Source organism: Bacillus rossius, chromosome 2 (assembly GCF_032445375.1).
Source record: "Bacillus rossius redtenbacheri isolate Brsri chromosome 2, Brsri_v3, whole genome shotgun sequence".
NCBI classification, from domain to species: domain Eukaryota; kingdom Metazoa; phylum Arthropoda; class Insecta; order Phasmatodea; family Bacillidae; genus Bacillus; species Bacillus rossius.
Window position 1 is genome coordinate 86,972,509 of NC_086331.1, and position 16,435 is coordinate 86,988,943.

At 37.5% G+C, this 16,435-nt stretch overlaps 1 protein-coding gene across 2 annotated transcripts in view; it reads right to left on the reverse strand.

The window, feature by feature from the left end:
* Window positions 1–16,435, reverse strand: part of LOC134529433 (GAS2-like protein 1) — a 107,976-nt gene that overhangs the window by 32,638 nt on the left and 58,903 nt on the right. For both annotated transcript variants that reach the window (XM_063363518.1, XM_063363519.1), the window contains 3 exons: window positions 14,680–14,773; window positions 12,364–12,451; window positions 11,538–11,869 (listed from right to left, as the gene is read on the reverse strand). In XM_063363518.1, coding sequence (XP_063219588.1) covers window positions 11,538–11,869; window positions 12,364–12,451; window positions 14,680–14,773 — 514 coding nt within the window. The remainder of the gene's footprint in view (window positions 1–11,537; window positions 11,870–12,363; window positions 12,452–14,679; window positions 14,774–16,435) is intronic.

Below are 16,435 nucleotides of genomic sequence, written 5' to 3' on the forward strand. Positions count from 1 at the left end.
TGTTGGATTATTTGTCAGAAATTGGAGGAAAATGTGATATATAAAATATTATTGTGTTCAGTTATCAGGGCAAAAATGTATAAACAGACCATCTTTCTCAAGAGAAAGACTGAATTGTGATTTTTATAGGTGTCAGCCTTTGTACATTGATTGATGTTTCGTCAGACATAATTCTTGGAAAAAAAGGTGCCTCGTAGAGAAATTTATTTATGTTGTAATATTTTCTATGCTGAAAGTGAGCGGGAACATTGGCAGTGTTATGATGTTATTGATTTTTGTTCTCATTAAGTTAGCTGCAAATTTTTAAGGCTTTGTAAATAAATTATATTATTTAGTTGTGGGATATTTCATATCAAGTGAATGTTCAGTGTTTGCTTGTAATATAAACAATGAATATTTTTGTTATTTTGGTAGCGGGGCATACAGTGCTCCCAGTTGCATATCTGCATGTTGGAATCTCGTGTGTCTTAACAATTTACTATATCTGTTAATAAACTGTAAAGTCAGTGAAAAAAAAAAAAAAAAAAAAAAAAAAAAAAGCTTGCTTACTCTGGATGCACTCAGGCAGTGGCGTGAGCTCCGCCTCTGACTGCGTGTTGCGGGATTGTCGGCGTTTGAACTTTCTATCAGGCCGTGGGTGGTTGTAGGTCTTCCCTTCATTTGTTTAGATGCGTTTTCAGTCGCTTTACACTGACTTAGTGTTGTTTCTAATTCAGTTAATCGGGTCCGTTTCATCCGTCATTGTGTGCCTACGTTCGATGTTAGATATTGATGGTTAATGATAGGTAGAATCCTTAGTAATGATGTAATGGTGTATGCGTACACTCAGTTGGAGTAAAATTTACGTATTTAAATGTTGCTATAATAACATTTATATCGCAAGGTTTAACGTATATTTTTTTGAGAGGTGTTTTATGGGGTTCTGCTATACACGTCCTAGGGTTGATAATACTAATGTACCTGAGATTACGTAAGGGTGGATACGTAACATAGTTTTCTTATCCTGTGTTGTAATGAAGTTTTTGGTCGAGTTAATAAGACGTCCATTAAGTTTGGATATGCACCTAAAGGCGAAACAATTCAATTAAGACGATTCATTGTTATGTTTGTTGTTCAAAAAAAATATCGTCATAACTATTCTTCATGTACCTAAGACTATATCTCTAAAAAACTAAATAGATGTGGTCACTATAAGCGTGTAAGATGATATAAATGTAAAGAACTAAGTGATAAGATAATTTGTAAATCACTGCTTATGTTACCTTTTTTTTTAGAGAATTGTAAAAATAATATTTATAAAAAAAAAAAAAAAAATACATGATTAAAGTTACATATATATGTCACGTTTTTAATCTTTCATTTCATAAAAAGATTACCTTAAATTCTTCAAAACAAACAGAGTACTGTATGCTAAACTAGCCTTCGCTAGTATTTTGCTCTGGTCACGTGTTATTTGTTCGCCCAGCTAATGTAATCAATCCGGGTGGTCCGGGGATTGGTTACAAAGCAACAGGGGCGGTTCCAAGGCTGGGCAACTCGGGCAACCGCCCAGGGCCCCGCGCTGGCCCATTTGATTTTGTTTTCCTCGTGTGTCTAGTTTTCTGAGGGAAAAAAAAAAACTTTATTGAGAAAAAGGGATACAAAGTGCTGATCAATACCTTTTAGATTTCAATTGACTTTTCATGATTTCTTACTTTAAAATATTTGGGTAAAGTAAATGGCTCAGGGCTCCGCCAAGTCTAGGGGCCCCCACTGCAAATAAAACAATCACAAAGACACTACACCTCGGACTCGCATACCGCGAACAATTGGTTCCGAGAAATACTCGCGCTAAGTGAATTCGCGTTACGCGAGTTCGGCTATCCCCGTTAATAACAATGTTATTTCACATGGTACGGTTTAGTGAACGCACAAAAAAATCCTTTTAAGTACGAGGGGAAGGTAATAAAACTGTCACACGTAGTGGTAGAGAGCATTAGTCGTATTAACTTTGAGGAAAAAACATCTAAGAACCATAATGAAACATGGCACAACTGTTTGGGCGCACACACACCAAGTTACCTTTGAGTTTTCCACTAAATTCTTACGTGTGTCTGTTTAAAAAAAAACCCTAAAACAAAAGAATGAACTCGTAAACACACATAAGTTGCAGATTGCTTTACATAAATGGAAAGATTAGTGTAGATTGTCCGGAGAAAAAGCGGATGTGGATGTAGTCGCTTCTTCCTCCACGAGTGAAAATGTAAACAAGCTGTCTTTTTGTTCGAGTACAGCAGGGGGTGAATCAACTTCCTGTCCTGAAGTGGGAGGGATAGCTGGCGTGTCACAACCTTCATCTTCTCTTTCCCAAGCCGGCGCCGTCGCCTCCTTCACAAGGTCTGCTCTTTTGGAAGTCGATGCAGGCGCAAAAAAAACTTTCTAGCCGTGTTTGTGTTTTACTTTTTTTTGTGTTCGTACAAGTCTTTGTACACCTGACATACCTTATTGATTTCTTTTTTGAAGTTGTCACATCTTTCTTCGTTAGGATCATTCTCCTCTACAATCATACAAGCTTCATTTATTTTGCAAAATATGATAATGGTCCGTACCGTAGATTCACTTAGGCCTAATGTGCGACCAATTGCACTGTTGCCTTCATGGTTTTTAGAACGCCGTACAACTTCCAACTTCGTTTCTAAAGAAACAGTTTTTCTTTTTGCTACCACTTTATCAGACTGTACTTCTTTTGTTCATTTCATAATTATTACATATGTACTGCAAACTTTACCACGCACAACAACAAAATGACTAGCTGATTATAAAGTGTACATACAACAAAACAAAGCTTGACAATAACTATAGCCCGTCCCACTCTTAGATTGCAGCACACGGCTTATGGCGCGCGCTGTTGCCAAATCTCTAACACATTACGAATTTCAGGAGATGCGTGTCTTTGGAATTTGGATAGAACAAGAAGCATTTTAAGAAATCATATCGTAATTTATAATATTTTATACTATTACACATATAAATTTGTAATAATGCCACTTTTATGTAAATTTCAAATAAAAACTACCTATTGTAGACGAAATTTTCTTATAGTTTTCTTTTCTGTTCTATAAATCCCATATATATACCTATATAATTATATATATATACAGTAGAACCCCGATTTTGCGAACACGGATTTAACGAAAACAGCGATTTAACGTAAAGGTTTTCAGGAACCATCAAAAAACACCAATTTATTAAAATAATAATATAGATTTCCAAAAAATGGAAGTAAATAGTAATGGAATCTTATTAAAAATTACACTTGGTGGTGTCAGTAATAGAATGGAGGTACTATATATTAATATGTGTCTTTGCATCATCTGTCCAAATACGAAAAAAATTAAAAAAATTGTTCAAATTGCTTAAAAACTGCGGGCGCTGTAACTGAATTGCGTAGGTGCGTGTCATTGCGCGCGCCTGGATAGATAGACTGTCCGCGACACATGACGTCATGAAGGGTTTCTTTGTCCGCATCCCCCTCCACCTTCTCCATACCTGGCTTGACTCACCACGTTATCTTCCAAATACGCCCGCATAGTAACAGTGCTAGCCAATAATCACACGTTTCCAAATATTCCCTTTCCCATCCTCCAGGTTTTTTCAACTTGTGACCACGTCACACCAATACGCTATTATCATTATTCTCTAGAGGTGTAAAAGTAACGAAAAAAAGCGTCCTCGTATGTATTCGTTACTATAACAATTAGTACTCGTTACTATCGTATCACGTTACATTACTCGTTACTTCTGATACCGCATAACATGCTATGTTATGTTGCAGCAACGAATCGAGTCGTATTGCGTACGCGTACAGTATGACATCGCGTAAATAATAATAAATAGAATATAAACAATGAACAATATTTGATAATTAAAAGTTTTTGTTAACCAAGAAACAATTAAATCTCATTAGAGCGGCTTTTTTATACTGTCTTTTAAGATAAGAACAAAAAAAACGTGAAAATACGCGATAATAAAAACATATTTCTAATTTGTAAACAATACTTTCTTACGTTGTTTCTGTTCCAATCTCAAACTTTGTCTACACACACAATACTTTTAATAAACAGTAAAAAACTTTGACGACGAATTTCCAAATTATACTTTACTTAATAAACAAACATCGTTCTTTGTAACGCAAATTCATTGAATATGCGCGCGCATGCGTAAAACATACAATAAATGCGAGTAACGAGATGCAGTGTGTAACGTTTCGTTACTCGTTACTAGATAGCGCACCCGTTACTCAGTACCGAATACATACGGTTTGCTACAGCTTTATTATTCTCAGTAAGAGCTTTGTGCGCGGTGTTTAGTTTTTGGAATACGTTTTTTATAAGTGCTGCGCAGCTCAGCGAACAAAGAGAGCCAGCCGGCGGCTACGCCGCGCCGTAATAGCAGCTGACCGAGTACAATGACCTTTCTCCGCGTACGGCGCGCTATTAACGGAAATTTTCCATCAATTTGCGGCCAATTTTTTAATTTTTGATTTTTTACTGTGACGCAATGTGTATGTAGCTCGTATTTGTTATAAACGCTGCAGGTTGCGACTGTATTTTAATACACTTTAACGTATTTCTTACACTTTACATATTTTTAAACTTTTATTTTATGCCTCATTTTTCACGGTTTCTGAAAATCTGTATGTACGACCGAGGTGTACGTACGAACCGGGGGTCGTACGAGCGAGATTAAAATACGTTGAAGATGCAAAGTTGACGAAGTCTGAGATAGCACGGCAGCACAAGATATCAGCGTCGACCCTGTCTACGATATGGAAACGTAGGGACGCGATTATGAGTGCGGGGGTCATTGAAAATCGGTAAATCGGATTTAACGAAACATCGATTTAGAGTAAACATTTTCGGTAACCATAGCACTTCGTTAAATCGGGGTTCTACTGTATCACATTTTCATGGGCCCGATAAATGCCGTATTTTTGGACAAGTCATGTCCAAAATGATAAATAAAATATGGTAATGGAAATTCTCAGTCGAGTAGTTATGGGAAAAATCCGAACAATTGGGTCAAAATGGGGAAGATTTTTTGACAAACAGAAAAATCGCAACAACTCCCATAATATGAAGAATATCGAGTCCGTTTTAACGTATGATAACTCGGATTACCTAATGCCGAAAAATGTTTTCTAAATACATTTTTGATACGACCAGCCATAACTGCATGGGTTCGAAAACAAAAATTTCACCGGACAAAAAACGTAACTGCCTAAGTAGACACCTTATCAAATCTGTTTAAATTGTTTGTAATAATATCATAATTATTTTCCAAAACTTTGTCTAAAACAATGTTTGATAAGATGCTTGGTGCGAAGGATAGAAAAATAATTCAAAATTTTGTACCATGATCGCTATTAAATTCCTTCGTATTTATTTCATACATTTTAAATATTATGTTCAAGAATCGATTATAATATTTTTTGTTGACTAAGGAAGCCATGTATTTGAAATTTCTTGTAGGACAGAACCCCACTTATCTAAACACACGACCCTGTTTCCTCTTACGACGGCAGCGCGCGCTCTTGTACTGATAAGACACATCTTTAACAGCTATTTCCACGGAAACTGTAGAAGCAATTGAGATGGAGCTGCTTTTAAAAACTAATTCAATTCATTGTGAACATTTTTCTCGCTTTCGTCCCCCATCTATCTTTAATAGAAAAAATTTTTTCCGCGGGTCAACTTTTTGATGTGTCAGTTTGTGAGAAAATGCATTTCAATATATTAAAAAAATTATTTAAGTGAAACCTTTACAGTTTTTGTCTTAACATTTGTTCGGTGGCGTCCTAAGGCATTAATTTACTAATAAAAAAAATCTGAATGAAATACACATGTAGGTTTTCTTTCTTTGATGTGAAACATATCGGAATACTTCAAAACAGTTCGCAGCGAATAAGTTATGTTTTTTAATTTTTTCGGACACTTAAAATATTGTTAAGTATTCAAAATAAGCATTGCCTGATGCGTATTTTGATTCTATACAATATGAAAAAAAGCTTGGTCCAAAAATTAAAATTTTTAATTTCGTTTCATATTTGGCAACAACGCACGAAGAAACAAGGACAGTGCTAACGGCAATCGGCGTGTGTTAGAGAGAGAGAGAATGCGCCCATTTACTTCCATACTGCAATCTAAGAGTGGGATGCTCTATAGTATATCTACAGTTGCCTGGGAAGCGCTTTGAGTCATGAAAATGACACACACACGTGGCGGGCGGGTAAGATAACATAATAGCTGAGACGGCTTTTCCCTGCGATATTTGACGCGCTGAGCTCGGCTAGACACTGCCCGAGCGGCATTCACACGATGTATCCAACGATGCGGCGACACCCCGCGGCAGTAAATCTATACCAAAAAATTAATTCTCACCTCGCATTATGCAGGTTTTTATTTCGCACTATCTGAAACCATTCCACAAAAATTGTTCTCGCGTTATGCACATTCAGCATTCACGTTAATTGAACTCATGCTATGCGAGTCGGAGGTGTACCTGATTCTGGTGAAAAGAGTGCATGTTCAAAGAAACTTTCATATTTTCCTTTACAACACAATTAACACGTTTTATCGCATAATCGTTGCACATTTTATACTAAAATCAAGTTAGAAAAGTAGGGGTGCAACTTTTATGTGAAATTTTTTTTTTGTTAGGTAAAGTTATTCATAAAAACAAAACCCATTCATTGAAAGTATGTTTATTTAAAAAAAGGAGTATACAAGAGCACACAGAACAATTTAAATTAATAAGTCATAGAACAAAAACCTTTCTTCAACTTTAAATAGAAAAACAAAATCTGTGACCCGAATGCGAGCCTGAACTAACGCATAACTATTGTCATAGTACACACCATGAAAGCGTGCAGGCCATCAAATGTAGTTAACTTGGAACTCGACAGAGAGCACACGTTGCATGCAATCGGCGAGATATCAATATCAATATTCGACTATGTATGCAAGCTCTATACGGGAAGCAACATAACCAAACATGAATGATGCCAACTAGCGCTGGCTACATTTTTATAAGCGGTACACCGCGGCGACGCAGACGAACAGATAAAGGTTAAAACGTTTAGAAACGCCTTTAAAAGAAAATTTACACATCAGACATCTTCGTATTTCCGTTAATTAGTAAGTGGTAATGTCTGAATAAATATTAGATCTCTACTTTCAAATATATAGTTTTATACGGAAAAGATACCTACACAAAGCGCTTGGAATCTAATAGCGGGATCAAAAACATCATGCAACGTTTATGCGAGAGGTTTGTTTATCCAAATTTTGTCGCCATAAAATATCGGTGTGGTGATTATGCGTGTGCGACGATTATGCGATAAAACAGGGTACATGCTTAGTACTGTATGTTCAGCAGCCTTACAGTTAGGGTGTCAAATAACTTATCACTGTACAGTGTTACTAAGCTGATGTTTGAAAGTGTTGAAAGCCTGTTAGATTTTAAATGTTCCTTAACTTGAGAACACAATATGGTCTGTTTTTATGGCATTGACTATAGAATAACAAACAGCGGCACAAGTATCATTGTAATCCCTGACAACAACATATGATGACTAATGACTGTGTGAACCCACGTAACTACAAGTAAACTTCAAAGAGTTCGTCAAATGTTGCGATGATTGTTGAATATGTAAGCCTCCTTGACAAGCAATCATGGGTTTATATGCTTCTGACCTACTGAAAGCTCCGTGGCACACGGTGCACGTAGATATCGTTGGTCTGCTGGCCAGGTCGCACAAAGGCAATGTCTGTCTTCTGATAGCCTTAGATGTAGTTTCACGAAATTTGTATTTCTTCTTCCTCTCCGGAACATGAAGGCACCCACAACAGTCAAGGCCCTTAATGACTCAGTGTGGAAGTCTTTGGGGCTCAGTGTTTCATTGTGTCCGACAATACAAAATACTTTCAATCTACAGCTTATAGGAACATGTATTTTGAGTGGGTGATGCGGCCCATTTATAGTTCCCCCTACTTTCCCCAGGGCAACATGGTCGAGAGGTTTAATAAGAACCTGAAAGCTTGTCTGATCATCTTTTATAACTGGGACCATGCTACATGGTATGAGGACTTGGACCTTATTAATGTGGGGTTCAATATGTCGGAGCATAGTGCCACAGGGTTTCCTCCTAGTGTTCCCTTCCTAGGCAGGCACCTTACGCACCCTCTGTTCAACGTGTGGGGGATTCCTTCTCCTCTCATTCTGGGAGATGAGGCCTCCCGCGAGGAGCTCTACAGTGTCATGGCGGAATACCTGCGGAAAACACAGGAGGTGGCACAAGGCGACACGATAACATCCGCGTGACGCATCGCTTTCATATAGGAGATGTGGTATTGTGTAAAAATGTTATGTTGCCATCAGCAGCAGAGGGAGTAGGGAGCAAGTTCATTTGTAAATACATCGGTCCATTTATTATTAGTAAGATGTTGGGCGTGAATATTGCGTTGTTAAAACATCGTGATCAGGACAAAGTTTTTCGTAAAAGTCACGTTAGCTAGCTGAAACAGTTTGTTGAATAATATACATTTCCAAGTCTTGCTGGTAGGCATTTTGATTTTTTGTTGTGTTGTAAATTAATTTCTGATAACATTTGTGGATACAAGGGTGTTAATTCCTTTTTGTGTTTGTTCCCGTTTTCTTTTCCACGTTATCACCCCTAAACCTGTTTCATACTTTGCACCTGTTCGAGCGGACAACTGTTCTTGGAGGAAGATAAGAAGACAATGAAGACGTCGGATGGCTTGACACCATTGGCCGCTGCCGCCCTCCCCCTCTCACAAGCCCGCCTGTCAGCCTACCATCCGGCCCTTTCGCCTGTCAGGCAACATGTGTGAAGACCAGGTCCCTGCATCGCCAGGAAGTTGTCAGAGCCAGCTCTTGGGTGGCCCTCTTCCTCATGACATTGCGGTAATGTTGGTGGATGCTCTTCGCAGCTCCTTTGTGGCTGCTCTATTCACCATAAATGAAGAGAATTCCTAAGCTGAGTCTATTCTTTTCTTCTCATGGATCAGCTTGAACTCTTTGCTTCTGGCCAGACTCTCCGGATCGGATATATCCTTTGATTAACTTCTCCTTGACACACGTGAACGACGACAAAGGATGACGAGGGAACTCCGGTTGCGTGAAAATGAACCCTCATAACTTCGGGGCACAGATGGGGCATGAACATTATTACCCTGGTCAGGGCTTTAAAGTTAGGGGGGTTGAGCTGGCAGTGGACCGGTCGTAATTAGGATCTGAACACCATACCGAAAGACTCAGACTTCACTCAGTGATGTGTACCCTCCCCTCCCCTTTTCCTCCTGTGCCGACATGTGTAATTTCTGGGTATAAATAGCAATTGCGAGGTGGGAAACATTTTATCCTGCGAAAGGTCACCAAAGTGGCAACATGCTTATAAGTTGAGAATCAGTTGTGTTTATCGTCGGTAGAGCGAGGGCGGCGTGCTACGTAAGTGTTAAATACATGTGATGTACCATATTTGCTTGCGTAAAGGCCCCGCCCACGTATACACGCCCCCCTCCCCCCTCCTTGTTTTGTAAACATTTTTGAGAAAAAATTTAAAAACGTGTTTTTCTGGGTTTATCTGGGGGCAGGGCAGCTTGGCATGTATCAAACAGCAAGCCATGTATTGTGAGCGGCGGGAGGTGATTTTGTAAGCGGCAGTGATACAGAGGCTGGTATTATAGTTTGTCCGCTCTCAGTAGGACTGTCGTGAGGCGTGACAGACGTACGCAGTTAGTCGTATCTCAAATGACATAAAGATAAAGAAAGCTGGACTCGCGCGCTTGTGTTGATGTGGAGTGTTGTCAGAGAAAAAGACGGGAAGAAGAGGGGAAGTGAAGGAGGAAGGGAAGTGGGTGGAGCAGGTACTGGTATTTCTAACACTCCTTTGTCTGGTTAAGCCAAGCCTCTGCCTCCCCCCCCCTGCCGCAGCGCTGCCTCTCCCCACTGCGGATTCGCTGCCTCTCTCTCCCTCCTGCCACGTCGCTGCCTCCCCCACCCTCCCTCATTAGAACAAAGACGCACGACTTGCGAGTCGTTCCGCCAGCTGTTTTATTTAATCAAAATTTAATTGGCGTTTAAATAAGTTGTGGCGGTATTTCATTTAGCTTTTATTAAATGTTAGTTTTTCATACCTGAAAAAAGAGAAAAATTATTTTTTCCTCCAAATTCGCATATAGGCCCCCTCCCCTTTTTTATTGAGTCAAAAATTAAAAAAAAAAAGGGGGGGGGGGGGCCTTTACGCGAGTAAATAACGGTAACTTCTCAGTCTTACTATAATTTGTCTTCGGCACCGCCCTTTGGAAAATTTATTTTGGCTTACTTACATTAGGACATGATTTTAGCTGAAGTTTTGCATTAGCCTAGTTCTTAGTGTTTGTCAATATTAGATTTAGAGGCGAAGATATACGCCTACTTAAGTTTAGGACTTTTCTTGCAGTTGTCACAGTGGTCCTCGCAGGTTTAGAGATTAGGTTAGTGTTTGCAGATCACACCTGATTAATGTTAATTGTTATGCTAATTTGTTGATGAGGATGTGGCACCTCCTTAAGGTTTTGTTTGTAAAGAGCACACCAGGCTGTCTTATTCCATTTTACGCTGATTATTTGTAGCAACCATGAGACTGTGAGTAGGAACACTGACAGTATAACTCCATGTCACATGGGGCTAGATGGCTACATGGTAATATATAATCATGTTCATTATCTTATAATGTATAGTTAGTTGGTAGTTAAGAAATGAATGAGCACAGGCTCAATGACAGTTCGCATCAGGACTCATTTGTTATTTACGCTTGTGAGGAAATATACTATGAGTTGTACTATACGTTGCTGACATGCTTCAGCTTTGGGAAGTAAAAGGAAACGCACAGGGATGCGAGCAAACTTGCAGGTATGTAGAATATTCAATAATTTGTTTGGAAACGAGCACCTTCACACAATGATTCGCCTTGCTAACCCTTATGCTAGTCACTCTAGTTTGTAATTTTGTGTTCGTGGCCACGATTTCAACTATATTTCAGTCAATTTGCCATAAACTTATTATTATTATCACATCATCACCATCATTATTATTTATATTTTGTTGTATCATGTAATCAATAGTATGGTAACTAAAATAGCATTCAGCATGCAAAATATTTGCATTTTGCAATTTCTTGTGTATATTAATCGCACTATAGTCCTTTATATAGATATATGTATATTGCATTGTAAACCCAGGCATCCTGCTGCATGAGCATGTCAGTCATCACCAATTGGTATTTAAAAAATGCATGTTCAATTCCTGCATTTTGTTATAGTAATTTTGAAATCCTGACATGTGTTCTTCATTACAGCTTGAGAGAGCAGGTTCAGGACCATACTGGAGGTTCTGACTAGAGGGGCAGGGGTTCAGGATGCTTCTAGGGTGCCCCTCCTTAATACTCGCCCCAGCAGGTTCGAAGCTATATGAGAAAAATAGGTGCTAGTCCTTACCTGATATATCTGATGCAGAATCATTAAAAGTGCGTGGCAATGATTCCTGGAGGGATATTCGGGCAGATTGTCGCCCAGCACCATGCTTCAGTGGCAAACATGTGGGCGTTGCTGGACGTGAAGAAGCCGGTGAATGGGAGGGCGTGGTTGGACGGGAAGGAGTGGGAGAGCGACTCCTGGAGGTGATCCTAGCATGTGCGTGAGCTGGCAACTGCAAGCAAGTGCCACTAGTGCTGCAGTCACACACAACTCCACCTCCACAGCCTCCTCCCCCTCCACCACCGGCACTGCCAACACTCGAAGCAGAAGATCTACGTGTCCTAGGGGGTGATCTAAACAGAAAATAATCATAAATCACACTCAAACCCAGAATTCATTTGATATTTGTTAATATGTAAAATTACAACTGGATTTATTCTATAAAGTTTACAGATTGATAAAAAAAAAAATTTGGAATTAACTTTCCACTAGAAGATAATACAATTTTTAACATATAAAGATTTAAAATTCAGATTATGTATTAGTTAAAAAATAGCTTAATTATTACATGATTACTTTTACAACCCAATAACAATGTAAAAGGGTGTTTGCCACTATGTCCCTTTTGGCCAAAAAGCCAGCAGTCTGACCATAGGTCAATGAAACTAGCATATTTTTCCTGCTTAAAACTATTTTTGACTAGTCTTATATTTCACTGAATTCCTGACTTATGGTAACCATTTTCCAAATTCCTATATTCCTATTGTTTACCAACCATGGGAACACAAATACATTTCTTTGTAAACATAAAATTTACTAATATGTTACATAGTAACATCTCTCATACCTGTCATAGAGAACTGAAGATGAAGCAAGATCCGTGCATGGGGCACCGGACTTTGTTAACAACTTTGCTGCCACCGCTGTACGATGGCCTGCAATAAAACAATACCTACCATAAAATCTAAAATGTGATAAGGACTAAGGATTAATAGAAATATGGTGCAAAAGGTTTGCAGCCTGGGAATTGAACGGATGCTTCGGACATAGGCATCATGGACTTTGAAAATGCAATGCGTGTAGCCTAAGTACAGGCACTTAGTAAACATCTCTACAGATAGTTCAAGCAATCTCCGTACTCAAGCAGAAAAATGATGGCTACCTTTTTTGGGATGAAAAGGGCTTCATTTTTTGATCTAATGAAACATGAGTCAACAATTACAGAAAAATGTACAAAATCACGACTGTCAACTGGTTTAATTTCCAGGTGGCAAACTTCTATGCAGAGGGGTTAAATAAACTGGTACAGTGTTGCAAAAAGTATATGAAACTAAATGGCAACTATGTGAAAATGTGATGTAGATATGTAGTAAACTAAAACTTTCAATAAAACCTTTTTTTCCCCGCGAGTTTATGACCATGCAGTACTTACTTTCCGGAAACGCCTCGCATTATGCACTGTAGCTTTTCCATTGCCATTATTTTTATTATTGTTAGTGTTACAAGCTTTCTTTTCTCTGGTGCTACATTGTCACTAACAAAACGAGATGGGTTTCCTGTGCCAATTAGATACTGATATGGCAAGGAGCCTCCAGAATTCTTGAAACAATTGCCCCGGCTCTCCACACATCAACGCAATGCAAGTGTCAAATAAAAACAAATTTCTTGCAGACAAAAAACACCTCACAAATATTAAGAGTAACATGGATTTTTGGGCCTTGGAATAATGAGTGTTAATCACTAAAGCCATAAACCTATGTTTGAACAAAAATAAGTGAACAGTACTGGACTGCTATACTTTCCTATGAGAAATATTCATATAGGTGGGCCATAAATAATAAATATAAGCAATTCATTACAAGAGCAATATAATTAAATCTAATTTTTATAAAAAAATTTTATTGTCTGTCTTGTTTTGAAACTAAATACCTACTTGGTAATAGTGAGCAATCTAATATAATTTCTATGGTGAACTACACTGTAACTTAGTTTTTAGTCAATATTCACTGTAAGCAAACAATACAAGCAAACAAACCACAAATAAAGTTAAAAATACACTAGAAACATTAAAAAAGTTTATAACCAAAAAGTATAAAAGAATTTTACTGGTAAAATTTTCTGGATTACTATTCAAAGTTTTAAATATACTTGTTTTACACCTAAGCATAGTTAATCATATTTTGATTGCAATTATTTTTTTGTGATGACATTTATAAGCAACCTTATTGGCATTCCAGCTAGTCTGAACACTTTTGGAATGTTGGTGAGCTATTTTTTTCAGGCAAGATGTTGTTACAAACTGAAACTATTTGCTTAAGGGGCCCGTCTAGACAGGGGTGTATTTATGTTGGTGAGGCAGAATAATAAATGAAACGTTCAATGGTGCTTTTAGAGTGGTATCGTCTCTAAGCGCAAGGTTGTGGACTAGCACGCTGTCTTCACGTTGTGCACAGGGCAACTATGAGTAGTAACCATAACATTATATGGCGTTGAAATGAAGAAAAAGGTGTAATGCAAGTCCCTTGGGTGCTTTTAAGAATCTGTACCTGGTGTTTTGTAACTAAAAATTATTCTTAAAACATGTGTTTAGCCATTGTCATTATAATAAAAATACAGTTTAAAAACAAAATATGGAAACAGAACTCATCAGCCCTCAGAGCATACTTAAGTGCTTTTCGTAAACAGACACCACTAGGATATTTTGAGGAGTTTCCAAATTGCATAGTTGGGCTACATGGTCCCGTTAAAACCATTTAGGAAACATTGTACTTAATGGATGAAGAGATGATTACAATGTCAAGGCAGGCACATTAATGCTATAAAAATTACATCAAAACACAGGCAAACTAAAATTGTTTTTTAAAACTTAAAATTTTACTATGATACATCATACCATAAAGATTGATATTATAGCACCCTACACTGCTCTACACACAGACTATTTTATAGCAGAAGTTAACATGGAAATTTTGGTTTATGATTAAGTTTACACAATTTATAAATCTCTACGGTTATGACTCCTTTATAGACATTCAAGCTATAATCATTTTTATCCTAGATAGGTGATTTTAACTGCACATGTATTTTACCTAAATAATAATATTTGATAAAAAAAACACTGACAATGTTAGTAAATTTCTTTAGTTCAAAGGAATAGTCTTACCTGTCTTACAGCGACATGGATCGTGTTTGTCTAAATAATGGGCCAGTGTGTCCCAGCCCCCTCCTACACGTACCATCACATGTACCCGTAAAATCTGAAAAGATAGCACTACAGTTAGTTTAAAGTGAAAACTACATATATTAGTCTATGATAAATTTGACTATTATCCTGTTATCACACATACATGCCATTACACACATGCATAAATTTGAAAACAGACATATACAACAGTCAACTGCAGTATTGAAAATATGTTACTGTTAACTACAAAGTTTAGTATTTGCCATAGAAGCAGCTATTAAAATTTTTTTAGCTACAAAGCAGTTTAACAAATTTTATTAATGAAGAGATAACTCAATAAATGTTAAGCATGAAAAGTCTGCTAATGTTTTATGAACGCAAACTCTGTTTCTAAAAATCTGTTTTCCCAGCATCTTAAGTGGCTGTAACTAAGGTTTTACACTCACTTGGCAACCAATTCCATGGCTCATTTTATGAGAATCAATACAGTATGCACGTGTTTAATAACTTTTCTACACTCTTGAGAGCCCATAATGAGCGGTCTAACATGCCAACCAAGTTGGTTATTTCATTTCCTTGTCATGGAAGCATTTCCTGTAAGTTTATCACAATAGTATTTTATGTTTTGTCTCAAATTTTCTGAACAGATATTTACTCAGTATATTTAATAGTGGTAGGAGGTCACACAAGTGTTTATAATTATGATTACTTGCATGACCTTACACATCTCGAAAACACAGTTTAGTAAATATCAAGTTGAGACTCAAACTACAAAACGCAAGAGAGCTATCGGAATAAATTTACAGAAAAACACCTTAACTAATAGTAATGACAAGAAAATTAATTAACCAACACAACAAGGTGTGTGGGACGAGTCTTAAGCCTCTGTACATATCCATACAGCAGAAAATCCGCTTATACCTTTTTAGTTTCTTCACATACAAGTGAACTGACATTTACTACATCCAAAAGTGAGTCAAATGTTAGATTATGTTCCATAAAGAAGAAAATATTTAGGGTGTGGTTAAAAAATTTGAAATGTTTGAAAAATTACTTTTATGATCCATAATTACAATTTTTTAAAGTAATTTACCTAATGTTCTCTTTTACTTTAAGTAGTGTTTTTTATATTTCAAATTAAGTAAATATGACAGTAATCAAATTTTATTCATTGTATTATCTGCTGTACTATGCCTGGCAGATATCTTGGCGTCTGAGCTCCCTAGTCCTGTTTGGAGGGGAGGGGAGGGCGAAGTGGAAGCGATACCCTATTGTCAAGGTCAGCGGCCAGGTTTGTACTAGCAGAACAGAATACATTCGGCGCGTGACTTCCTACACTACGTAAGTCTGTATCCACGTCCGTGGGGGCCCCAGGGCGGTAAGGCCTTTTGGCTAAGATCGCTGGGTTACCAAACCAAAAGTGAGAAATCCTATGAATTGTACTTGTATTACATAAGTGTAACATTGTGTAAATTGCAGTGGTTGTGCTCGAATATTTGTACTTATCTGTCAGGAAAAGTAACAAACTATTATCTAAACCTGCAACGTTTTACTTTGTCCCATTAAATATACTTACGGTGTCTGCTAATTATTATGCTAACCAAAATTAATTGAAATGTTAACTTAGTAACTACCGAAAACCAGACACGATTTATTTTGGAAAACTAGGTCACTTAGTATGTAAAATAAATTTAAAACTATGCTTCTCAATTCATTGTGTTCTCAAAGTTAATTA